This window comes from Trachypithecus francoisi, unplaced genomic scaffold, assembly GCF_009764315.1.
Source record: "Trachypithecus francoisi isolate TF-2019V2 unplaced genomic scaffold, Tfra_2.0 Lachesis_group3, whole genome shotgun sequence".
NCBI classification, from domain to species: Eukaryota; Metazoa; Chordata; class Mammalia; order Primates; family Cercopithecidae; genus Trachypithecus; species Trachypithecus francoisi.
The window spans coordinates 159,461,882-159,489,537 of record NW_022681468.1 but is presented as its reverse complement, the minus strand read 5'-3'; the positions used below and the strand labels follow the sequence as shown (position 1 = coordinate 159,489,537).

Below are 27,656 nucleotides of genomic sequence, written 5' to 3'. Positions count from 1 at the left end.
ATGAAAAGAAACTCTGAAGAGATGAGAGATGATGGCACAGGTCCACTGGAATGGAGACAAAATACTGAGCTGCAAAACCAATCCAGAAAGCCTACTAGGTGGAGATGAAGGCCAGTACCACTTACAAGAATGGAGTGTTTGCAGCTTCTGTACTTGCAACCATTTTTTAAAACAAGAGTTCTTGCAAGGCTGTCTGGAAGAGTCCTTTAGAAATATGTGAACACTCCCAGTTTAATGAAGAAAGTATCCATTAAGGGTAAAAACCTCCTACCAATTAGTTGTCAATTGGCAAACCGCATTCAGACTGGCCTCTGGAACTCCCAAAGTTATAAAAATAGCTGGATTCCTTTTTCTGCAAAAGAGCCTCAAGTCTCTCTGACTCCTCTCCATTTGGAAGATTAATAACGGTGATAATTTTGGAAGACTCTTTTACCATACAGTGGTGCGCACCTCCACAGAGGGCTGGGAGCGGGCTCTGATGTCCTGTGCAGTTCGCTGACAGGCAGGTTAGCAACACAGGCAGGATGCTCGGTAAACTGGGACTGGCAAGGGTAGGCCTGGGAGTCCTGCCAGGGAGGGGACTTGTTCATGAGCACCTGTAAGAACCAACTCCCAAGTCATTTTTCTTTTCTTCCTTTTTTTTTCCTTCTTCAAGTGAATACTCTCTGTATTTGGGTTAATCAACAATCTTTAGCACCCATTATGGACAAAACAATATGCTGTATACATACCAAGGATACAAGGAGGAACGAAACTACCCTGGCCTGTGCTCTGATGGAGCGCACTTTCTCCTGGAGACAGACGGAAGAATAAGTAAAATAACTGCAAGCTGTGATAAGACACTGGGGACACCAAGACCACCAGCCCACCAAGTAACGCTAGAAGATCGCCGCAAGGGATTTTATATGTGTGAGAGAGACAGCGGGTGGGCATCCTCTTTTGACATAAAGATGATGGAGAAGGTCTTTTTTAAAACATGAATTTACAGTCAAATCCATGAATTTAGCTAATCCTTCTTTCCCTAAGTGTACAATCAGGGAACACCTAATGACTACTTTACAAGTTAGAGTTTTGGTTTCTTTTACCATTTATTAAAAACACAGCCAGGCGCAGTGGCTCATGCTTGTAATCCCAGCACTTTGTGAGGCCAAGGCGGGCAGATCATGAGGTCAGGAGTTTGAGACCAGCCTGGCCAACATGGTGAAACCCCGTCTCTACTAAAAATACAAAAATTAGCTGGGCATGGTGGCGGGCGCCTGTAGTCCTAGCTACTCAGGAGGCTGAGGTAGGAGAATTGCTTGAACCCAGCAGGTAAAGGTTGCAGTGAGCCAAGATTGTGCCACTTCACTCCAGCCTAGGCGACAGAGCAAGACTCTGTCTTAAAAACACACACACACACACACAACTAAATAACACTAAACAAAAATTTTCTACCTGGTAAGGTACTTAAAGGAAATATTTTATATGTAAAAATTAAAAATCATTTGAAAACAGGTACTTGACCTTTTAATATCACAATTTTGACCTAGTGAATACTGTGACCAGCTTTTTTTGCGGTGGGGGTGGGGGGGCACCAAGGAATTTTAGACCCTATGTTTATAAACACAAAAACGTGAATTGAAATTATACCAACACTGGCAACATATTATTGACAAAATATTTTAATTTCATAAAGCCAGTACAATCCCTTGTTCAATTTTCTCTAAAGTACATGAAACGGCTAATTTTTTCTTTCTTCAACTGATCTTTTCCTGCAATTATTTTCACTGAGATAAGGCTTTTCTAGGTAAATTTTAAATCAATCAGATCAGAAATACTTCAAATGTGTACCAATTATAGCTTCATTCATTATGAATTCTCTCTACTGGTTACTGCTTTTTGTTTATTTTATAAAGTCCAATATCCTGGATCAAAGTCTGAAGAGTTTAAATCTGTCATGAATATTTTATTCTTTTGTTGATCTGAATTCAAAAATAAATTTTACTGTATTAAGTATCAGCAAATGTCAATTTTAATTTTATTTCTTCTGTCAGCTTTTCAACTGTATCAAGTCCCGCTATGCCACTTAACCCAGTGTCCGTCTTGTTTTATGTTGACTGTTTCTACCAAGAACTGTCATTATGAAATATTCTATAGGACTGGTCTACTTTAATAAAAATCCAACCCTCCCACATACTTATACACGTGTGATCACTTGGGATCTCATACTAACCTTCCTCACTGGTGAGCAATTCCCCTCTGGTGTCTCATATATATGGTCACGGAGACAAGGGCCAGGTCAAAATGTCCCTAAGACCAAAGGGTCTACGCTCTAACACTGGAGCCAAATGTTCAGTGCGCCTGTATTTCTTCCAAGGACGCATGACCTGAATCCGCTCATGAAGAAACACTCGATGGACCCAGGCTGAAGATTCTTGAAATTTGCCAAGGCCATGAAGGACAGGGAAAGGCTGATTTCTGTGTCCATTTTCAGTGCCCCTCTCATGGCGTAGCTGCTAGCAAGGCTACTGATTCACTTAATCATATCTATTCATTCATTTGACAAATATTTATACTGAGCTGCACTAAACCCTTAACATTATGCCAGGTATTATGAAGCAATCTAGTTTCATGGCACATAAGCTGTCAGAAATTGGGAAGCAATATGAACACACAAATTGTAATGTACGGGATCCTGTAAGGTTGCACAGTCAAATAAAGACTTCCTGAATGGGGGATATCGGGGAACAATTTGTCCTAGATAGACAAGTCTTCATAAGTCTAACTAAAAATGCTACTTCAGGCACTAAATCGTTTTGTATTTTAACCATTTGGCTGCGTTTTTTTTGTTGTTGTAAAATATATTACTCACTTTCCTGCCTTCCTAAACTGAACACAATTTGGTCATTATTTTATGCAAATTTTAGTTGTATCAATCTAAATCATGCAACATAAAACATTAATAAAGTCTCACTTCAGGAACACATTTGAAATTATGCAAATGTCCCAAATTAAAACTAAGCACCTGGAATTACATAATTTTAAACTGGCAGGTTGAGTGAATTAACCTGTGTGTCTGCTACTGGTCCATGGCAAACCAATTTATCTGAAAACAGAAATCAGCCACCATTCTTGTAGCTTATTGAGAGTCCTATGGGAAAAATAGTCTCAGAATCACAGGAATTTTGAGTTATGCAGACACCTCAGATACATATCTCTCATAATGCCATGATAGCAATTATAATTTAACCTATTTATGAGTTGGCTTTTACTGTGGCATTAATTATCTGGTCTGTACTGTGAGTTGAAGACTTGCTGGGAGGTGCTGGCGGAGCAGACCCTGCTGGTTACCTACAAAGTACCCATTTCCTCCTTCTTCCTTACCAGCAGAACCCCATTTTCATCCCTAGGGAGCCTGTGCCACCAAAACTCCCCATTTTTCACCCTCCCTTAGAACAGGAAGTGGCCATGTGATGCCATTCTTGACAAAGCGATGTAGAGGGATGTTCCTGGGGAGGGCATCTCCTCCGAAACAAAAAGGCAAAGCTTCACTAGGAGAAAGTTTTCTGACCCTTTACTCTGCCCCATTATTTTTGTTGGAAATACGAGCTGTGAGAGCAGAGTCATAGCAGCCACCTAGAGACTGAACGAATGAGGGCTGAGGCCTATAAAACGAGGGCGGCCTGGAACAGTGGGGAAGGCTGGTCTCTGGGAACATCACAGCACAGCTGTGCCAACCCTGGGCTGCCTGCCCCCACACTCCTTGCTACAAGAGAAAAATGTTCCTGTTACTTTACTTTAAATGACAATCATTTGGGCAGGGACAGTGGCTCACGCCTGTAATCCCAGCACTTTGGGAGGCCGAGGTGGGCGGATCACGAAGTCAGGAGATCGAGACCGTCCTGCCTAACACGGTGAAACCCTGTCTCTACTAAAAATACAAAAATTAGCTGGGCATGGTGACACCTGCCTATAGTCTCAGTTACTTGGGAGGCTGAGGCAGGAGAATCGCTTGAACCCAGGAGGCGGAGGTTGCAGTGAGCCGAGATCGTGCCATTGCACTCCAGCCTGGAAACAGAGCAAGACTCCATCTCAAAAAAAAAAAAAAAAAAGACAATCATTCGGTCAGCCAAAGGCACTGAGTGATATTTGAGGACTATTTATTTGCTCCTGTCCTAAACAGTCTTACTTTATTAATACCATGTCTTTTATCTTTTATATTTTTATAGGCATTATTTATGGATTCTCAGACTTTTCCTTTGGTCAAAGAACCCAGCTAAGAAAATCAATATATGACATTCACCAAGCCAGAGCCTGGTCCAGCATAAGGTCCAGTGAGAGAGAAAGGAGAAGTAGGAAAGAGAACTTTAGGGTAAGTTTTCTATGCTTGATAGAGAGCCACAGAAAGAGACACTGCCCCTTCCTGCCTTTATCCCTGTGGACGTGAGGCCTGAACTGCTGCCCACAGCATGGCACAAGCCTACCAAGGAAGTCTACACAGAGGAGGGGAGATGCAAAGTATCCCAGGAAAATGGAACTAGACCCACAGGATTCAATTAGCTCTAAAGAACATCCTACTGCAGAACTTCTAGTATATAACTTAATATCTTTATTATTTAGACCAGTTTGAGTCAGTGTTGTTATTTGCAAACAGGAACATTTCAACGACCTCAAAACAGGAAAGACCCGGCCCACTGTAAGAAAAGAAGGCTCAATCACCTCCGCCTCCACATCTACTACTAATAACACCTCCACCACCACCTCCTCCTCTTCCACCTCCACCACCACCACCCCCTCCACCACCTCTATCATCACAACCTATTCCTTCACCACCACCTCCACCACTTCCACCTCTATAACCACCACCTCCACCACCACCACCACCTCTACCACCACAACCTACTCCTTCACCACTACCTCCACCACTTCCACCTCTATAACCACCACCTCCACCACCACCACCACCACCTCTACCACCACAACCTACTCCTTCACCACTACCTCCACCACTTCCACCTCTATAACCACCACCTCCACCTCCACCTTCACCACTACCTCCACTTCCACCACCTCCATCACCTCCACCACCTCCAGCTCCACCACCACCTCCACCACCACCACCACCACCACCTCTACCACCACCACCACCACCTCTACCACCACAACCTACTCCTTCACCACTACCTCCACCACTTCCACCTCTATAACCACCACCTCCACCTCCACCTTCACCACCACCTCCACCACTTCCACCTCTATAACCACCACCTCCACCACCACCACCTCCACCACCTCCATCACTACCTCCACCACCTCCAGCTCCACCACCACCACCTCCACCACTACCTCCACCACCACCACCACTTCCACCACCTCCATCACTACCTCCACCACCTCCACCTCTATAACCACCACCTCCACCACTACCACCACCACCTCTACCACCACAACCTACTCCTTCACCACCACCTCCACCACCTCCACCTCTATAACCACCACCTCCACCACCACCACCACCACCTCTACCACCACAACCTACTCCTTCATCACTACCTCCACCACCTCCACCTCTATAACCACCACCTCCACCACCACCACCACCACCTCTACCACCATAACCTACTCCTTCATCACTACCTCCACCACCTCCACCTCTACCACTTCCACCTTTACCTTCACCACCGCTACCTCCACCACCACCACATCCTTCACCACCACCTCTACAACCACCATCTCCACCTCCACCTTCACCACCACTACCTCCACCACCACCACCTCCTGTACCAACGCTTCCTGTACCACCACCTCCACCTCCATTACCACTACCACCACCACCTCTACCTCCACCACCATAACCACCACCACTTCTACCACCATAAGCACTCCATCTTCACCACTACCTCCTCTTCCATCACCAACTCCACTTCCACCACGACCTCCACCTCCACCACTACCACTACTTCTACCACCATAACTACTCAATCATCACCATGTGCCCAGAGCAGAGGAGTCCATGATGCTCCCTGAAGTTTCTTCCAGGCTCTCATACTGGTGAGGGGAGAACTGGTGATAAGAGTGAGAACGGGGGAAGGGGCCAGTTCCTCCCACAGAACTGGGAAGCCCAGAAGTAGTGTCCATGTTCCTCCATGGGCTCTCCTTCCACCATGTTTTCACCATTTCATGCCTAGCTCCTCTCTCACCAGCCAGGCGCCCAAGATGGAAAAACAACTTAGGATGTGTTCAAAGTCAAAAGGTAGTTTTGTGTCAAAACAGGTCCCTGAGGCCTCTCAGGGTCCCACCGGTCTCAGAGTAGAACGTCTTGAGGGGTAGAGGCAGGCAGATAAAGTTTTCATCATGGATATCTTCACAGGGTTACAGACATTTCCTGTCAGTCTGCATGGATTCTCTTTTTTTCTTTTCCTTTTTTTTTTTCAGATGGAGTTTGCTCTGTCGCCCAGGCTGGAGTGCAGTGGCGTGATCTCGGCTTACTGCAACCTCCGCCTCCTGGGTTCAAGTGATTCTCCTGCCTCAGCCTCCTGAGTAGCTGGGATCACAGGCGCCCACCACCACGTCCAGCTAATTTTTGTATTTTTAGTAGAGATGGGGTTTCACCAGGTTGACCAGGCTGTTCTCAAACTCCTGACCTCAGGTGATCCACCTGCCTTGGCCTCCCAAAGTGCTGGGATTACAGACATGAGCCACTGAGCCTGGTCAGATACTTTTTTATATCAGGAGAAAGAAGTGTCTCTTCAAATGTTAAAAAAAAAAAAAAAAAATCACTGATGTTAAAAAAAACAAAAAAACAATTATTCAGGGAGCAGTGACATGTGATTTATTAACCCAAAAACGTACTAAAATGTAACACTCCAAATAATATCTTCTCACATATTTCCCCCCAATGACAAAAACTCCTCTAAAGCTTTTGAAATATGTATCCCTTTTGCCTAAAGATTATCAGTGATGTCTGAATCCTCTGTCACTCAAGGTTAAGGGAACATCACAATAAATTGTTAATTGGATCATTGTTTCTATTTACTGTGCACAAAACTTTTTGTTTTTCTGCTAGCAGAGAGATAAGCCACAATCTAGATTTACATCCACAAAACAGGAAATAAACTGCCTAAGTTTATGTTCTAGAATACCTTCCTCCCAAACAGAATGAACTTCACCCAACTGGCTTCATTCCCCTATTTTAGGAAGGAGGTTTGATAAAAGAAGCTGTAAAATTTCAAGCAATTTGTTAAAATTTTAAATTATCACTTAAATTTTTAAATTATCACTTCTTTGACTATACACTTAGAATCCAAGAGAAAGGAAGGGGCAGAATTAAAAAATGCAACCTGATTTGCAACCTAAACAGGCAGTAACACCAGAGTGAAATGGAACAGCTAAGAATGTAAACATCATTCACTAAATCTAAAGACAAAAGGTCACTTTTCTTTTTCATATTGATTGTTATATGTCTATCACCCCAAGGGAAAAAAAAAAAAAAGAACCTGCCATCTGGTTTATACACCATTTTACTCATTAAAACATTGAAGAAGGGCTCAGGTTTTCCAGGCAAAACACATACACCGAACAGAACTGTCGAGTCCAGGCTATGCCTGAGAGAATTTTACCAAGCATCTCTGGGACACTGCCTCAAGGAACCAGGGAGACTGGATGGATTCCAGTCCCCGTCAGTAAACGAGGATGCCAATCAATTATCCTGTAGGGTTACAAAATGAACTAGAATGCCCATCCCATTTCATCCCCGCAGAGAAAGCTGAAACAATCACTTCTCCCCAGGAGTGAAATGGTATCAGTCTGATGGTGCCCGGGACCAAAGCCAACAGGCTCAGCTGGAACCTGAGGCCTCTCAGCCAGAAACTGGGACCAGGAAACTACAGCAAGTGGATCTCTTGCTCCACTTGCTATGTTTTTCTAAAAGCAATAAAAGTTGTATATTTTTCTTAGACAAATTTGGAAAAAATTAAAAGTAAAACATAAAAATAAAAATAGAAATATTATTCTGTTGGTTATACAGATTTGATATGTATATATGCCAGGAGATTATTAGCTAAGTCCAAGTTTCCCTATTTCAAGGTTCTCTATTTACTTTGGCAGTCATAGGGAGTCATACATTTAATCAGAATTTTTAAATAAATTTTTTAAATAGTGTGTAGTTTTCATAGTTGTTTGAACTGTAAGAACATTTACACAGAGGTAACTATGGTGGCTAAGGTACTTTCTAAAGGAAATAAAGATTTCTATTCCTACGTAATTAGAAGTCATTACAGATCCTTAACCAAATACCTTCCCTTCAGACTTCCATGGCTAAGGTTTTAAATTGGTTCTACATGATTATATTACAAAGTCAACTTCCTTAGAAAAACAATTCTGAACACCTTTCATCTTTGATGAAACCCTTTTCGAACCCATGCTTTTTTCAAAAGTGTAGCCTCCCTTCTTTCTTTCAAAAAAGAAGAAATAATTTTTTTTTTTTTTTTTGCAACCAAGTCTCTCTCTGTCATCCAGACTGGAGTGCAGTGGCACAATCTTGGCTCACTGCAACCTCCATCTCCTGAGTTCGAGCGATTCTCCTGCCTCAGCCTCCCGAGTAGCTGTGATTACAGATGCCTGCCACCACACCCAGCTAATTTTTATCTTTTTAATTGAGATGGGGTTTCGCTATGTTGGCCAAGCTGGTCTCGAGCTCCTGACCTCAGGTGATCCACCCACCTTGGCCTCCCAAAGTGCTAGGATTACAGACGTGAGATACCATGCCCGGCCAAAAAGACAGAATTTTTAAAGTGTAGAGAAAAAATGTTTTTTGCCCCATGCCAGAGATGCTATATGCCCCTACATATTTTGGATATTACAGTATTAATTGCCATATCTTATGGTAGAAAGTAGGAGGAGCCGAGCTGTTAAGCTCTTCTTTTTATTTATTTTTTTATTGCTTGGAAAATCAGTTATTGCTGTTCTAAAAATGAAATATGCTCATTGTAAAAACTTCTAACAATCTAAAAACATGCAGAGTAAGATACAGTAAATATAAATTGTTGCTCCACTACCCATGACCACAAAAACCTGAGACAGAAAATGAATACAAGTTGCAAAAAACTCAAATGAATTGCAGAAATTAGACTTCACTAACATGTTCCCATTGCTGAGGGACAGAATGTCAGCATACCAAGTCCATGGCTTTTCAACGCACTCCTCAGAAGTAGAAAACCGAAATTTAAAACAACATCGTCCATGAAACCAAGTGAACCATTACACCAGAACACACAGCTCCTCCCCGGAATAAGCCTTCTGTGAACCTCAACGTTTCCTCTCTTTCAATATCAACGTCAAAATGCCTTCCCTTCAGGGATACTAAGACATTTCACCTTTGAGATAGAGTCAAACAGAAAACCATCAAAAAGAAAGAAAGTAATTCTGCACCTGGGTAGTAGTATTTTTTCCTTGCTTGGAGGGTGTACTAACTTCAACCAGCTCAATTCTTTCATGAAACAAAGCAGAAAATAAACTCTCAATAATTTAAAAACATATTTATTATGATAAAAAGGTAACTCTATTTGTCATTTCTATTTGTGGAAAACTGAAGGCAATCTTTTTCTCTGGAAAGCTTTTTGTCTGTTACATTCCAGAAACATTATAATCTCTCCCCCAACCAGAATGATTCTGTTTATGCAAAGAAACATATTTTATGACATGCAAAATTAATTATATGATTATGCTTCAGTAATGACAATGTTTTACACAATAGCTGATAAAATTTACACAAAAAGCTGATAAAATTTAAATTTCCATTTTTATACTCCAACAAATAATTTAAATTTGTTTCTTGATGAATTCAATGTTTCACTTCCGAAAAGCAATTCACTTCATTTTGAAGTACATTTACATTTTCTTTAGTTACTTTAACTGTTAGGTCTACTCAGCAAGAATTTACTGTCTTTTTATTCTTTTTCTGTTCTTGGTTAAATGTCTTCTGATAGGTCACATTTTACCTATTTATGTCTTATGTCATAAAGTATTCAAGAACATTTTAAAGTAAAATGCTTGAATAAAATTATTTTAGTAAAAATGAAAAAATAAATGTAAAAATACATGTAAAATAAATGTAAACAAATAAAAATAAATGTAAAAATACACGTAAAAAAAAATAAGAGTACTGGCCGGACACGGTGGCTCGTGCCTGTAATCCCGGAACTTTAGGAGGCCCAGGCGGGTGGATCACAAGGTCAGGAGTTTGAGACCAGCCTGGCCAAGATGGTGAAACCCTGTCTCTACTAAAAATATAAAAAATTAGCCAGGCGTTGTGGCCGGCACCTGTAATCCCGGCTACTCAGGAGGCGGAAGCAGGAGAATCGCTTGAACCCGGGAAGCGGAGGTTGCAGTGAGCTGAGATTGTGGCTCTGCACTCCAGCCTGGGCAACAGAGCAAGACTCCATCTCAAAAAAAAAAAAGAATAAATAATAGAGTATTCACATTTACTGAGCTTTTATTTTCAGTAGTTACAGGTAAGAGATGAAAGAGACAGAATTTAGTTTCATACTTTGATACCATTTTTTGAAACAATGGCCAATGGTACCTTTATCATTCAAAATTTTTCAAAACTCAAAAAGGACAGAAATGAACATATCAGGTCTACCAAATAACCTAAACATTCATTAATTTACCATTGAATCTTATGATACATTAATTGAAATAAAACCGTTTTACAGCAAAGAAAATTCTAGTGTTTGCTTTACAAATTGGCATTACAGTATCTTTTTTATTCAAGTGGGGCCTGAAAGTGCCAGTGTTCCTCCAAAAACATGCATGAATTTACCACATTCCCATATGAGAAATAATAATGTGTCACTTGGCTTTGAAAAAAATATGACCATTAATGTAACCACTTAGAATAAAAAGAAAGTGCCAGGAGTTCAAGACCAGCCAGGGCAACATAGTGAGACCTCATCTCTACAAAATATTAAAAAATTAGCCAGGCATAGTGGCACACGCCTATAGTCCCAACTACTTGGGAGGCTGATGTGGGAGGATCACTTGAGCCCAGGTGTTCAATACTGCAGTGAGCCATAATTGCACTACTGCCCTCCATTCGGGGCAACAGAAGGAGACCCTGGCTCTTAAAAAAAAAAAAAAAAGAATAGAAAGAAAGCACCATTATTAACTGAATTGGGATCTGTCCTAATAATATCAGAGTAGTTATTGTCTGGCACTTGGGGTTAATCAAGACACTTAAGTCTCTATATTAACATGTGGATTTGTGATTTTATAAGATATTCCCATTAATACTCTATTGAACTTAAATCAATTTTTCTTGTAGAGTTCACGAAGCATTTCTCTACCTTCATCTTTGTATCAGAATCATCATTATGAACCATTTTATAAACGTTATCATACCCATGCTAGTTAAGAAAACATTCTGGTTGGCAACCTGTTGGGTAAACCATTTCCAAAATTAAAAAATGCCTGCCACAAAATAAGTCTGTTGCACTTTTATGACAATAATAAAATAAAAACTTTCATACTATTTGAAAAAATAAGAAAAGCATTGCTCAGTCCACTTACAGTGAGCTCACAGAAATCGATGCTATCAAGGCTTTTGCTTCTGTGTAATCTCCCTTTAATTCGTCTTAAAGAGGGTTTTCCTTGGCTGACACTAGAAGTAGCACCATTAGGATTTTCAGAGGATGGGGTTACCCTGCAAGAAAGAAAAAAATTATTAAAAAGACAGGTTTACAGGTGAACACATTTCTCAAGTTTCAGGTAAGCATTTACTCAAGGGTAGCTTTGGAAATGTCACACTCCTTTTTCCAGTCAAAAAGTTAAGAACAACAGCGGAGCTACATTCTATCAGATACCCTTTCTAAGTATTTCTTAGCTAGTTTAGACATCCTGACAGGGTTCAAAAGTACAATATTAAGATTCATTAGGCTGTGGGTGGTGGCTCACACCTTGTAATCTCAGCACTTTGCGTGGCCAAGGCAGGAGGATCACTTGAGCCCAGGGGGTTTGAGACCAGCCTGGGCGATACAGGGAGACCCTGTCTCTACATATATACACACAAATAAAAAAATTAGCCTGGCCTGGTGGCACATGTCCGTGGTTCTGGCTGCTTGGAAGGCTGAGGTGGGAGGATTGCTTGGGCCTGGGATGTCAAGGCTACAGTGAGCCACCACTGCACTCCAGCCTGAGAGACAACAGTAAGACCCTGTCTCATTAATAAGGTTTTTTTAAAAAAAGATTCATTACATATCAATCCTACAACCATTGAAGAAGCCATCAATATACACTGAAGTTTCCTAGGTAAATTGGAGGTATCTGCTTCCTTCTGGGCAGGTATTTATTCAGCACTCAGTCCAGTGCCTGGCACACCCAGTACAAGTGAGCTATCATTGTGTCCGTCACAGATACTGTTCAGAATGGTTTTGTTAAGCATGAAAATAACATAAATCTAAACATGATAGCCAACACTTAATTCAGCATAATTATGGAATCACAAAAACATAGACAACAAGAAGCAGTAAACAGGCCGGGTGCGGTGGCTCACGTCTGTAATCCCAGCACTTCGGGAGGCCGAGGCGGGCAGATCATGAGGTCAGGAGTTCAAGACCATCCTGGCTAACATGGTGAAACTCCATCTCTACTAAAAATACAAAAAAAATTAGCTGGGCGTGGTGGCGGGTGCCTGTAGTTCCAGCTACTTGGGAGGCCGAGGCAGGAGAATGGCGTGAACCTGGGAGACGGAGCTTGCAGTAAGCTGAGATCCAGCCACTGCACTCCATCCTGGGCGACAGAGCGAGACTCCATCTCAAAATAAATAAATAAATAAAATAAAATAATAAAAAAGAAGTAGTAAATAATCTAAGCCATCCATAAAGTGTACACTGGAATACATGTTCATACACATACATATAGACACAGTAAATATCATAAAACAGACTAGATATGGCTACAGTTTAGAATAAAAGTAATACATGCATATAGTTAAAACATTTGAAGAGCATAAAATGATATAAAAATGGAAAGTAAAAGCTGCCCTTTTCCCTCTCATCCCAAAGCCCTGTATCTTTTCCAAAACCAACCACTATTAACACTTCTTTGTACTGTATAATCTCCCACACAAATGCTCATGCTTATATAAGGTGTGTTTGCTTCCTTTTGAAATTTTTTTAGTGAGGTGGCCAAATTGCGTGTATTGTCCTGTACCTTGTATTTTTCACTTAATACATCTTAACGTTCTTCCCATAATCATCCATACAGAACCATTTCACTCTTTTCAGTGGCTAAACAGTATCCCATAATATAGTTGTAATATAATTTGTTCAACTACTCGCCTACTAATGGGCATTTAGTTTGTTTTCATATGTTTGTTATCAAACCATACAGTGATGAACATCCCTGGCAACATCTCTGGGTACAAATGCATTATTTAGTTAGGAAAGATTCCTCAAAGTAGAAATGCAGAGTCAGAGATGGGAGTTTTCTAAATGCTGATAGATAATACCATTCCAAAAAGCTTTACAAATGTACATTTCCATCAACAGTAGATGAGAATATCCATTTGGGGGAGTCCTTAAATACAAGGGCAACTTTATCACTTTATTATTTTATCACTCAACTTCTCCATGTCCTTCATGATATTTTTGTCTGTTGAACCGCTGATTCTGTAGAAAGGACTATTATAGAATTTCCCACCATGAACATGGGTTTGTCAATTAATCCACGTCTTTTAGTTTTTGCTTTTTATATTTCAATTGTTTTTTATTAGATGCCTTGATGTTTATGACACATGTCTTCTTAGGGATTTAATCTTTCATCACATAAAAAGACTATGCCAATTAAAGATTTTACCTTAAATGCTATTTTGTCTGATAATTTTCCCCATCTACAATTTTATATTAATCCATTCCTGATTTATCTTGTGTTTTCAAGTGTTCCAAGTCTCCCTCTCTTTTCAGCTTTTTTTTTTTTGAGACGGTATCTTGCTCTGCTGCCCAGGCTGGAGTGCAGTGGCGCGATCTCGGCTCACTGCAAGCTCCACCTCCTGGGTTCACGCCATTCTCCTGCCTCAGCCTCCCGAGTAGCTGGGACTACAGGTGCCCGCCACCATGCCCGGCTAATTTTTTTGTATTGTTAGTAGATACGGGGTTTCACCATGTTAGCCAGGATGGTCTCAATCTCCTGACCTCGTGATCCGCCCACCTCAGCCTCCCAAAGTGCTGGGATTACAAGTGTGAGCCACTGCGCCTGGCCCAGTTTTTTTTTTTTAAGTTGTACCTTTAACTCTGGATAAGTAGCATGTAGCTGGATTGTTTTCTTTCTTTACCCAATCTGAGGGCTAATGTCTTTAATTTAATTAAATTAATTAATTTATTTTTTGAGACGGAGTCTTGCTCTGTCACCTAGGCTGGGGTGCAGTGGTGTGATCTCAGCTTACTGTAAACTCTACCTCCTGGGTTCATGCCATTCTCCTATCTCAGCCTCCCGAGTAGCTGGGACTACAGGCACCCGCCACCACGCCCGGCTACTTTTTTGTATTTTTAGTAAAGACAGGGTTTCACCATGTTAGCCAGGCTGGTCTTAAACTCCTGACCTCCTGATCTGCCCGCCTTGGCCTCCCAAAGTGCCGGGATTACAGGCGTGAGCCACCGAGCCTGGCCGGGTTAATGTCTTTTAAGAGCAACGTAATCCATTCAAATTTATTGCGTTTACTCATATGTTTAGATCTATTCCTGTCATCTTGTTTTGTGTTTAATGCTTTCTTCTTAAGTTTCTGCCTTATTAATTGAGCTTACTTTGTCCTCAACCACCCTGAGACCTTTTTCCCTTTACATTCAGTAGTTTGAAAGTTATGCATCTTATTAGGGAAACTCTAACTCTAGTTAACTATATACACACATGCACATTATCATCTTTATGTATGTATCTATCACACACATATATCTACACATACACACACACACACATATAAACTCATATTTTCCTATCAACACCTAGGGCTCATCAGTATGCTCACCTCCTCCTAAACAAGAAGTGGCATTATCACGTCTTCATTGCCCCTCTTTCCCAGCAACTCCACAACCCTACAAAAAGCCTCAACTCCCCTTAGAAATAGCGTCCAGGTTTCCTAGCTTCTTGTTCATACTTCTGATCCCTTTGCTCTTTTGTGATTCTTTAACTTCCTCCTCCAGATTGCTAACTTGCTTTTCAGTTTTGTGAATTAAGCCATTCTCTTTTCTATGAATCAGTAAATTTTAAATTTCTAAAGTAGCCAGTAGTTTTTTTTTTTTTTTTTTGAGTCGGAGTCTCGCTCTGTCACCCAGGCTGGAGTGCAGTGGCGCGATCTCGGCTCACTGCAAGCTCCACCTCCTGGGTTCACGCCATTCTCTGGCCTCAGCCTCCCGAGTAGCTGGAACTACAGGCATCCGCCACCACACCCGACTAATTTTTTGTATTTTTAGTAGAGACGGGGTTTCACCATGTTAGCCAGGATGGTCTCAATCTCCTGACCTCGTGATCTGCCCATCTCAGCCTTCCAAAGTGCTGGGATTACAGGCGCGAGCCACCGCGCCCAGCCTGTATCTAGTATTTTTTTATTAATGCAATATTCTCATGCATCTTTCCAGAAATAACCTTTTTTTTTCTGAAAATAACCATCTAATTTTTTCCATTTTCTCAGGGATTAGTTCTTCTGTGTTTTAATTGGGTAATTCTCTGGGTACCAGCTTTCTTGAACTGTTTGGTGATTTAATGTCTACTTACATTGGTATTGGAAAACACCCATTTCCCCAGTGCGACTACCGTGGCCTGCCTTCAGTAACTCTGGCAGAGAGATGGGATACATACACTGAACACCCATTTCCCCAGTGCGACTACCGTGGCCTGCCTTCAGTAACTCTGGCAGAGAGATGGGATACATACACTGAACACCCATTTCCCCAGTGCGACTACCGTGGCCTGCCTTCAGTAACTAGCAGAGAGATGGGATACATACACTGAACACCCATTTCCCCAGTGCGACTACCGCGGCCTGCCTTCAGTAACTGGCAGAGAGATGGGATATATACACTGAACACCCATTTCCCCAGAGCGACTACCGTGGCCTGCCTTCAGTGACTCTGGCAGAGAGATGGGATACATACACTGAACACCCATTTCCCCAGTGCAGCTACCATGGCCTGCCTTCAGTGAGTCTGGCAGAGAGATGGGATACATACATACATACGCTGCCAGGCCTGGGAGGCAGCTTCTCTTGTAAGTCAGTAGCTACCTCTAGGACAGCCCTGCCTCTCTGACCCCAGTGATCCAGACAACTGCAAGGTTCTTCTCTCAACAGATCTAGCCCTATCTACTAGTTACATTTCAGAGAATCCTTAAAAATACCGGTCCACTGATGACATTCTTTATTGTTTACTCAGACTATTATCAATTTTGTTGTAGCTTTAAAAATCAATTTTCTTCTTTCACTGAATTTCTAGTGCGTCTTCCTTTCAATCGGCCTTCCAAAGGAAAATGTTTACTGGTGCCATTTTCATGATTCTCAGGATAAAAAGAAACATTGTACAGCTTTGTTCTCTTCTCTGCAGGGTAAAAGCTTCCATGAAAACAATGAGCTTTATTCAAAAGAGGACATATGGGAAAGAAAAATAGAGTTATAAAACAATATACAAATTAACTCTTCATTTCTCTCACTTTATTTTGATAGCACTGATAGGTGTAATCATATTTTAGAAAGTTAATGCAAACATTTAATATAAATAAATAAATCTGTCTAGCGTTTTTTATAAGTTTTCTCTCATTTGACTTAGAAAGGCATCACTATTCTCCCTTTATGCCAAATCTAGAAGCCTGAAAGAGCCTGTAATAAAAATGTATATCTACCAAATTTTATAAATGGCAGATAGCAAAGAAATTTATCAGGGTTAAACTCAATGTAATACTAAATCCAGTGAAAAATTAAAACAGAAAGATAAAATGACCATAAATATAACTAGAAGAATAGATCCACTGCCCTCCCTACCAGGATCTTAATAAAAACATGCCTGTAATACCAGCACTTTGGGAGGCTGAGACAGGAGGATCACTTGAGCCCAGAAGTTTGAGACCAACTTGGGCAACATAGAGAGACCCCATCTCTAGAACCGATACAAAAAATTCGCCAGGCGGGATGGCACATGCCTGTGATCCCAACTACTTGGGAGGCTAAGGTGGGAAAATGAGGTAAGCCCAGGAGGTTGAGGTTACAGTGAACGGTGATCACACCACTGCACTCCAGTCTGGGCAATGCAGTGAGACCATGTCTCAAAATATATATATGTGTGTGTGTGTGTGTGTATATGTATATATGTATATGTATATGTATATATATGTATATATGTATATATGTGTGTATATATATGTATATATATTTGGGCCCACCCTCTCTTTCCACTTCCTACCCCCACCCGAAGAACACATACCACAGGCCTGGTCCCTGGAGGCAGTCCCCCACTTGCTCTGCCCATTTCCCTTCTCTTCACCTGACACTGCTAGAACAGGTCTGGTCTGCACTGCAGCCTCTACCGTCATAGCTCCCGAGGTAAGGGAGGAGGCATCCCCTCAGAGGCTCCAGCACAGCTTCCTAGACAGCCCTCATTTGGGTGATAGCCGGCACCTGCCCCAATATTATTACCAACCCAGAAAACTGTCAACATTTAGCTCTTGGTCCCTGAATGTATCTTCCCTGGTCAAGAACATGCAGGAGAAAGATATACACCAATCCAACTCTATCCATTATGTCACACCTACAAAGCTCTGTTGGGCTCTCTGTTAGCTACAGGCCAAATGTGGACTCCTACATCTTTGACATGGACACGGTCCTTAGCAAAGTTATTTAAATCTGAGAGACATACAAAATTTCACTAGTTCAAAATACATGCACCACAGTGCAGCACAACTTCTTGACATTCTGCAACCATCCCTCCCACACCCTTCCCTCTGCTGCAGTGCTTTTCTACTCCCCATCCCTGAAAGCCCAACGTTCCCAGGGAGCCTTAGGTATTCATTCCTTTTGTTTCCAACTCAGGAGCTTTGGCTACAAATATTTCCAACCATCCTAGGACAAACAATTCCCAAGCTCATCTACACCACCCATTTCTAATTTCCAGTGGAAAAGAACTCAATAAAAACACAGAATCGGGCAAAAATAATCAAGACGGTAAAAACAAAGTAATTACACAAGGACAAGTCTATCAACAAAGTAACATCTAAATAATCCTACAAGATACTCATTTCAAGATACCGGCAACTGACAGCCACAGTCAACTCAAGAGAATGCTAATGAGTGACAGCAAAGCATCCTTCCTCCACTTGAGGGGAATTCCAGCCAACGATGTGAGCGAAGGAGCCGTGAGACACTGCTAAGTACAGGAGGGTAGCTGGCTTTAAAAGGATGCTAAATCCGGCAGGGTGCAATGGCTCACACCTGTAATCCCAGGACTTTGGGAGGCCGAGGCAGGTGGATCAAGAGGTCAGGAGATCGAGACCATCCTGGCTAACACGGTGAAACCCTGTCTCTACTAAAATACAAAAAATTAGCCGGGTGTGGTGGCAGGCACCTGTAGTCCCAGCTACTTGGGAGGCTGAGCAGGAGAATGGTGTGAACCCAGCGTGCGGAGTTTGCAGTGAGCTGAAATCGTGCCACTGTACTCCAACCTGGGAGCCAGTGAGACTCGACTCAAAAAAAAAAAAATCAAATTGCTAAATCCTTCTGAAGGATACTTCAGGAAAAGCTAGTAAAATGCTAATTTTTGTTTATAAGCATTGGACTTCAGAAAGCTTAATAACTCATGTAATAGGTTAATAGTAAACAGTCATTTGATGAACTTAGAAATAATAATGTGCACAACTGCCAATAATTAGGTCATTTAAAAAAGTATGGGCTGGACACAGTGGCTCAGGCCTATTATCCCAGCACTTTGGGAGGCCAAGGTGGGTGGATCACCTGAAGGTCAAGAGTTTGAGACCAGCCTGGCCAACATGGTGAAACCCCGTCTCTACCAAAGATATAAAAAATGAGTCAGGTATGGTGGTGGGCGCCTATAATCCCAGCTAGTCAGGAGGCTGAGGCAGAAGAATCACTTGAACCCGGGAGGCGGAGGTTGCAGTGAGCTGAGATCACGCCACTGCACTCCAGGCTGGGCGACAAGAGTGAAACTTCATCTCAAAAAAAAAAAAAATTTACGAAAGGACTTGGGTATTGGAGCCCTTCACATCCCAACGAGAACCTCAGTGATCGATGAGTGGGCTGGGGGACCTCCCTTGGAGAAGCAACCTTCTATGGGGCACTTACCAGTCATTTTAGTATCTGTTTGCAGTTATTTCCTCCTTCTAGACTCTCATCTCACTGATCAATTGTCTTTTAAACCTTGATGAATTGAGTCTGAGCAAGTCAATGACCTAATTTGTAAAACTAGAAAAATACAGCACCTACCTCATAAGGGTGCTCTAAGTTAAATAATGACAGGATACTTGGAAAGCACTAATATACAGTCTGGCAAGTAATTAGCTCAATGAATAGCAACTCTTATTGTTTTTGGAATCTGATTATTAGATGACTACTTGAATGAATATACTGATAGTGCATGGCCTTAATTACTGAATCAAACAACTGGGGAAATGTTGTCAGAGTATAAAGAAAATGAAACAACACCCCTTTTTCTCCCTAAGCCCACTGTAAATACTTTTTTTTCTAATTTTAATTTCTGAGACAGAGTCTCGCTCTGTTGCCAGGCTGGAGTGCAGTGGCGTGATCTCGGCTCACTGTAACCTCCGCCTCCTGGATTCAAGCGATTCTTCTGCCTCAGCCTCCCAAGCAGCTGGGACTACAGGCATGCGCCACCATGCCCAGCTACTTTTTGTATTTTTAGTAGAGACAGGGTTTCACCATGTTGGCCAGGATGGTCTCGATCTCTTGACCTCGTGATCCGCCCGCCTCGGCCTTCCAAAGTGTTTGGATTACAGATGTGAACCACTGTGCCCAGCCCACTATAAATACTATTAAAGCACGTAGTGCAAAACTCAAGACTGCTGACAGCAATAAATTATGAAAATATTTTCTGCATATTACATTAGAAAAGAGTAACTATTATTTGTGCCTCACACCTGCAGAACAGCAGCATGAATGTCACCTTACTTAGAATGTTACCATGTTTAGAAACAGAGTCTTTGCTGATGTAATTAAGTTAAAGGTTTCCGGAAGAGATCATCCTGGATCATCCAGGTGGGCCCTAAATCCAATGACAAGTGTCCTCATAAGAGACAGAGGAATAAGTAAGTCAGTCTCCAGGATGTCAGAGGAGAGCTGTTTTAGTTGCAGTGGAGATTCTAATATGGCCTGCAGAAGAATCCATCTGCATATGTATACATCATATTATACAATGGAGCATTTATTTTATGAGTCTAATTTGTAATTTGAAATAAATTAAAAATGAAAAGTTTTAGTCTTCTAAAAAAAAAAGAGAGAGGAGAAGACACAGAGACACAGAGGTCATGTGAAGGCAGAAGCAGAGAATGGATTGATGCAGCCACAAAGAATGTTCGAAAGAGGCAAGGAAGGATCCTCCCCGAGAGCATTTGAGGGAGCATGGCCCTGCCAACACCTTGATTTTGGACTTCTAGCCTTCAGAACTGAGAAAATAAATCTCTGTTGTTTTCAGCCACCAAGTTTACGTGATCTGTTACAGCATCCCCTGAAAACACAAAGCCCCACTGCTTCTTTTCATCACTGGCAATTCCAGGAGGTCCCCCAAAGGAAGCCAGCAGGCTCTGCAAACTTATACCTACCTCAGGTAGCGGTAACCAGGCTTTGTTCTGGGTTCCTAAGTAATGATTCAGAACCAAACACTGCAAACGCTTCTGCTTCCTAAATTTTTTGGAGAAGGGGATGAGGAGAAGAGGGTTCCTACAGGCTCCACTGATGTGGGTCTGACTGTCTGCTTTAGTTTCCACCTAAGTTGGTCTGCAAATATAATTCTCCTTATGAGATTTGCTGAGCCAATCGGAAAGACAGAAGATATTGCACAAAGAAAAACTGACAGGCACAAATGCCCAAGTGAGATGGAAGTGTGGGAATGAGGCATGCAACCCTGCCCTTTACACTGGCAGGAGCCTTTCCATATAGACCGCAATAAAGACGGAGAAACACAGATATATAAATACCTTCATGTAAATCTTCACATATGCCTTGACCAGTTTTCGTAATACATTCTCACATTTATTTATTTATTTATTTAGAGACAGATTCTTGCTCTGTCACCCAGGCTGGAGTGCAATGGTACAATCTCGGCTCACTGCAACCTCCGCCTCCTGGGTTCGAGCGATTCTCCTGCCTCAGCCTCTCGAGTAGCTGGGACTACAGGCACACACCACCACACCTGGCTAATTTTTATATTTTTAGTAGAGACAGGGTTTCACCATGTTGGCCAGACTGGTCTTGAACTCCTGACCTCAAGTGATTCACCCATCTTGGTCTCTCACAGTGCTGGGATTACAGACATGAGCCACCACGTCCGGTCCTCGCATTTGTAAATAGGCACAAGCTGGTGCATTCCAAGGTCTTATAAGCATTGTTGATGTCTGCTATTGGTTTCCACCCACCACTCGAGAGACAGGACCTACATCCTACTATCTTCCAGACATATGATGGTACCTTATGTCTCAAATACTCCATGTGCGGTTGCTATGAAACTAGCAAAATGAAACATTATCTAGAATATAAATGCGAAGTGTATAAGAGAAAAATGAATCTGGCAGAACAATGTTCTCCAGCTTAAGAATATGAAAGTATTCTACATCTCTGTTTAAAAGAGCCATTCACTCCAGAGTCTTCACAGAGCATGCTCTTCCCTTTGCCGCTGTAGAATTAGATGAATGTTTGCAAGTTAACATTGAGTGGAAATTATGAAATGATTATCTAAGATCATGGAAAAGCTCAACAAAAGCCCCTTGCCTTTTCAAGGCCATCTCTTAGTAAGATGGCTTTTATCCCTGGCCCTAACTCACTGCCTACCTCAAACATGAATTGCTTGGACATAAAAGTTACCTGGATTTTATTTCCTTGTGTCCTCTCTTCAGAAATTCTTTGAGAATGTGTTTTCAGAAGCAGAACCCCAATGATGGAAAAGAATAAACCTAGTTTCCTAACTTTGTGACCAAAGGCTGCTAACATTGATGTCTAATAATTCCTCCAATATTATTCTCACGTCTTAATTTTTAAACTGGCCTGGGCGCAGTCGGTCACACCTGTAATCCCAGCACTTTGGAAGGCCAAGGTGGGTGGATCACCCAGTGTCAGGAGTTCGAGACAAACCTGACCAACATGGTAAAGCCCCATCTGTACTAAAAATACAAAAAATTAGTCGGGTGTGGTGGCATGCACCTGTAATCCCAGCTACTCAGGAGGCTGAGGCAGGAGAATCACTTGAACCCTGGAGGCAGAGGCTGCAATGAGCCAAGATCTGCATTTGCACTCCAGCCTGGGCAACAAGAGCAAAACTGTTTCAAAAAATAAATAAATAAATAAATAATTTAAAACTGAACATTAAGAAAATAGATTTCTCTTGGCTCATAAAATAAATTTCCATTTATTTATTTTGGCTGGGCGTGGTGGCTCACGCCTGTAACCCCAGCATTTTGGGAGGCCGAGGCAGGCGGATCACAAGGTCAGGAGATCGAGACCATCCTGGCTAACACTGTGAAACCCAGTCTCTACTAAAAGTACAAAAAATTAGCCGGGCATGGTGGCGGGCGCCTGCAGTTCCAGGTACTTGGGAGGCTGAGGCAGGAGAACGGTGTGAACCCCGGAGGCGGAGCTTGCAGTGAGGCGAGACCATGCCACTGCACTACAGCCTGGGCAACAGTGCAAGACTCAGTCTCAAAAAAAAGAAAACAGATTTCCCTAACATATTATTTCCCAGTCACAAATTATTAAGAATCCATTTATTCAGCGAATATTTATTGAGAAGCTTTCTGATACATTTGAACCAGACATCAGCTGCAGGTGTTTTACAGCAATGAATGAAACAGACAAAAGCTCTCTCTCTCATGCAGCTTACGTTTTAGTGAGGAGAGGGGGAATATATATGAAAAATAAGTAAAATAAACAGTGTGTTAGTTATTGATAAGTGCTCAGGAGAAAAGCAAAATGGGAGATATGACTGCTGGTGCTGGTATCTCCCATACTCCCATATACCATCAATCTGAGAAGCAATCTTCAAGTGTTACCCCTTCTTCCTTCACTGTAGTGACAGTCTTCATTTATTTGCTAACATCTCCCACGGACATGTTTTAATTCAACTGCGGCTAATCTTGTCTTCTAAGTGTTGTCACTTGTTGTTCATCACATTAAAATATCTTTCTTTTTTTTTTTTTGAAACGGAGTCTCACTCTCGCCCAGGCTAGAATGCAGTGGCATGATCTTGGCTCACTGCAACCTCTGCCTCTTGGGTTCAAGTGATTCTCCCGCCTCAGCCTCCCGAGTAGATGGGATTACAGTCAGGCACCACCACGCCTGGCTAATTTTGTATTTGTTTGTTTGTTTTATTTGTTTGTTTATTTAGTAGAGACGGCGTTTCACCACGTTGATCAGGCTGGTGTTGAACTCCACACCTCAGGCGATACGCCTGAGTGCTGGGATTACAGGCGTGAGCCACTGCATCTGGCACATTAAAATATCTTTTGCAGAATAAATTTATTTTTTAAAAAAACAAATTGGTGGAGGCAAAAAGACACTAAGATTTACTAAGCACCTATGATTAAGCCAGGCACAGTGGTAGACACCTTCGTATTCATTATCAGAGTTGATCTGTATATATCCGCATGAGTGAGATAATAAGATTCTCATTTTACAGAGGAAGAAACAGACACTCCAGGAACTTGTTTAAGGTCACACAGTACGTGGCACAGCTGAAATCTGAACTTTGCTGTCCATATTTGTCTTACCTTCAAAATTCTCCACTTTTAGGATTCTTTTTCTTAACCCATCTTTTTCTTGGCTGACCACTATAGACTTTGGTAAGGATCATTCTTTCACACTGTCTTACACAGCAGGAATTACTTTCCTCATTACCTAAAAGCAGCCTCATCTCCTTTCTCTATAACCTTAGGATTAAATTAGACTGTGTTCAGTTGAATTGAATAAAACCTTTATGCGCTACATTGACCACTAATTTTAAAATTAAAATGACCACTGACTGTCATGACAACCGGCATCTTTTTTCTGTAGTCATCTTCCCTTTACTAGATTACTTCTTTTGCAAAAGAACCTTAAGCCTAAATCTCAAACCAGTGGAATACCTAGGTGGCTCCTAGGATTCCATTTGGATGACGGAATATTATTAATAAAACGCAATATATAATCCTGTAGATAATCAGCAACGTAAACCAGTAAGGTCCAGACATTTTTCTTGAAAGGTGTTTTTTCTTCATTACCTCAGTAACAGTTTCCAGGTCGCAGGAACTGGAACGCATGCAGGTAGAATACAGTCCCTGACAATGCAATAATAATGTCCCAACTTATTCCCCTTGCCTTACTCCTCTACTATGCACTCAGCAGCAGATGAATTTTTGAAAAATAACTGAAAACGCACACCGTGATACTCATGAATTCTCTGCTGTCTCCGCGAGAGCCTGGCTGGAAATTCTGAGCCAGAACCCGCCGTAATGGAGCAGAGAGGACAGGCAGAGGCGGGAGGCGGACGTCCGGGTGCGGGTGCCAGGGGTCCCGGCAGCTCCCCGCCGCCGTACGCTCAGCGGGCACAGCGAGGGTCTCGGCGGAACCAGCCAGCGGGCACGCGGCACAAGGCGGCACTCGGCCCTGCGCTCGGCCTTGGCTGCTGCGCCCCGCGCGCCCCGCGCCCCGCGCCCCGTCGGGCCCGACAGCCTCGGCCTCGCCCCCCGCCCGGCCGCCCCGGCCCCCGCTCCCACTCCGGTCTCCGCCCCGGCCCGCGCCTGGCCCGGCTGCGGTCCCGCGCCCGCGCGGCCGCCTCACCACAGCTTCCTCTTGAGCGGCAGGAGGCTGCCGCGGTTGGAGGGAGTGACGCCGATGGCCATCTGCAGCACCGTCAGGTATTTCTGGTACTTCATCTTGTCCCCGCTCCGCTCGCGGGCAGGGCCCCGCCGCCGCCGCCGCCGCCGCAGACACAGCCCCTCCAGGCGCCGCATAGATCAGCTCTGGGCCATCCGCCGCCGCCACAGCTCCCGCCGCTCCCGCGCCCGCCGCGCCCGCCGCTGCGGCCGTGCGTGGCTCGGACTCCAGCTCCCGCCGCCGCCGTCGCCGTGCGTGCCCGGCCGCTCCCGCCGCCGCCGTGCGTGGCCCGCAGCTCCCGCCGCCGCCGCCCCTTCCACCCCTGCAGGCCGTGGCCCCGCGGCGCGCTCCGGCGGGCGGGTGCGGGTCTCGCGGGAGGCCGGGCTGGCGTGGCTCCCGCTCCAGAGCCGCTGGGCGAGGCCGGGCCACCTGCGCGCCGGCCGCCCTGCCCAGGCCCTGCGCCCGCGTGTCGCGGTGTTTTCAGCGGCTGGCAGGAGCTCCTTTTCAACCGTTAGCACCCAAAGAGAGTACCAACAGCACACTTACAGCACAGATGAAAAAAAAAAAAAAAAAAAAAGCACCGCCTGTTGGTTTGTCACCATCAATTGATGTGTTCTACCCCAGAGTGGTTGACTTCACATTGACATAATGCATATTGTGAATACGTACTACACGCACATGCAGTCCTCGCTTGCACGGTAATTCTGGACCCTGGAAATGACTGAACCATGCAAAACTACCTTAATAATAAATGGGAAAAATTAAGATAGTTCCAGGACTTTAGACAGTTTTTCTCAAAACATTCAAAGCAGTCCGGGCGCGGTGGCTCACGCCTGTAATCCCAGCACTTTGGGAGGCCCAGACGGGAGGATGGCGTGAGTCCAGGAGTTCGAGACCAGCTCTGGGCAACACAGTGAGACCCTGTCTCTACAAAACAAAAAAAATGAGCCAGGCGTGGTGGTGTGCACCTGTAGTCCCAGCTTCTCAGGAGGATGAGGGGGGAGAATCGCTTGGGCCGGGGAAGCCAAGGCTGCAGTGAGCCAAGGTCGCACCACAGCACTGCATCCTGGGTGACAGAGCAAGTCCTTGTCTTGGAAAGAACAAACAACAACAACAACAAAAGAACCATCCAAAACTCGCTTAACTGGTGGTTACAAATACACTGTATATGGAAATGAAAAATAAAAACAGTTTAAAACATTCGAACATTGAGAATTAAAGTGTTTTATGTCTTTGTAAAAATAAAACTTATTAAGAATAACTTGAACAGTGCTTGTCTTCTTCTAGTGTAACTCTTACATACCAAGAGAACACCTTTTCTGTGCCTTGGCAAAACATCACATTTGGATTACACGCAGTATTTTATCCTTTGCACTTCCAATGCCATGCAATGTCTCAGAGTTCCTTTAATGTAAAATTTTTTTGTGGACCTCACTTCCTCCGGGACATCCTCATCCTTTTTGTCACAGCCGCTTTCCTCATTCAGTGTGCTTTGAGAAAGTTTCACTGACTGCATATCTAGTCTCTGGAAAGTCAGCACTCCCACAGTTGTCTATTTCTTCTATAGTACTTCATTTGCATTCAATTTGAATTTCACTTCAATTCCATCTTTATCTTTTTTTTTTATTTCTTTGCTGCACTTTCATCTTTGTTGACCAATTCCCTTTCAATTATCCATTTTTATACAATGCTGTGTGAGTTTAACACTTGGAGAAAAGGAAGCAACACGATTGCACACTTTGCTGCCAGTGCCTCAACTAGCAGTGTAATGACCCATCACTGACAGATTTTGAAAGAACTGCTATGATTGGTCACTGGTTGTTATGGACATCTATTGTTTATATAGGGATTTGGGGACTAAACAGCTAGAAGCAAAGATTGTACTATATGCGTTCACAGTTAAAATGGCGTGATAACTGAAATTTGTTTTTTTATTTTTGTTTTGTTTTGTTTTCAGACAGGATTTCATGCTGTTGCCCAGCTGGAGTGCAGTGGCACAGTCATGGCTCACTAGAGCCTCTACCTCCCAGGCTCAAGCCATCTTCCCACCTGGGCCTCCCAAGTAGCTGGAACTACAGGCACACACCACTAAGCCTGGCTAATTTTTGTATTTTTATTTTTTGAAGAGACAGGATCTCACTATGTCGCCCAGGCTGATCTCAAACTCCTGGGCTCAAGCGATCCTCCCACCTCAGCCTCTCAAAGTGCTGCAATTATAGGCATGAGACACCATGCCCCATCCAGTAACTAAAATTTCAACCATATTGTTGAGATACTGGTGTTATTTAACTAAATAGCTGACATCAGTCATGTCTGAACCTGCAAGGCAAAGGATGCCTATTTGGATATATGCATACTATATATGTGGGTGTATATATAGTATATATGAAGAGTACCAATAATAAGCACCTATGCATCCACCAGGCAGAAGTGTTAACCCCCTCCCTCCACAGCTCACCCCTCCTGCACCTCTATTTAAACACCTTATCTTCAAATTAATTAGCATGTAAGATTAAAACAACACAATCTTCCTGGGGTTTGGGTTCCCAACATGATTTCACAGTCACTTAAGTAGGAAAGCAGGTCTAAATATTTCACTTTCATTTACCAG

At 43.0% G+C, this 27,656-nt stretch overlaps 1 protein-coding gene across 5 annotated transcripts in view; it reads right to left on the bottom strand.

Moving 5' to 3' along the window:
- TJP1 (tight junction protein 1) overlaps window positions 1-25,389 on the bottom strand; it is a 279,503-nt gene extending 254,114 nt beyond the window's left edge. For 2 of the 5 annotated variants that reach the window (XM_033190726.1, XM_033190728.1), the window contains exons 1-2: window positions 25,010-25,389; window positions 11,548-11,680 (exon numbers count right to left, since the gene is read on the bottom strand). In XM_033190726.1, the coding sequence (XP_033046617.1) occupies window positions 11,548-11,680; window positions 25,010-25,182 (306 nt within the window). In that variant the 5' untranslated portion in view covers window positions 25,183-25,389. The remainder of the gene's footprint in view (window positions 1-11,547; window positions 11,681-25,009) is intronic. The other 3 variants (XM_033190729.1, XM_033190731.1, XM_033190727.1) reach the window with 2 other exon arrangements.
- Window positions 25,390-27,656: the final 2,267 nt, after the last annotated feature.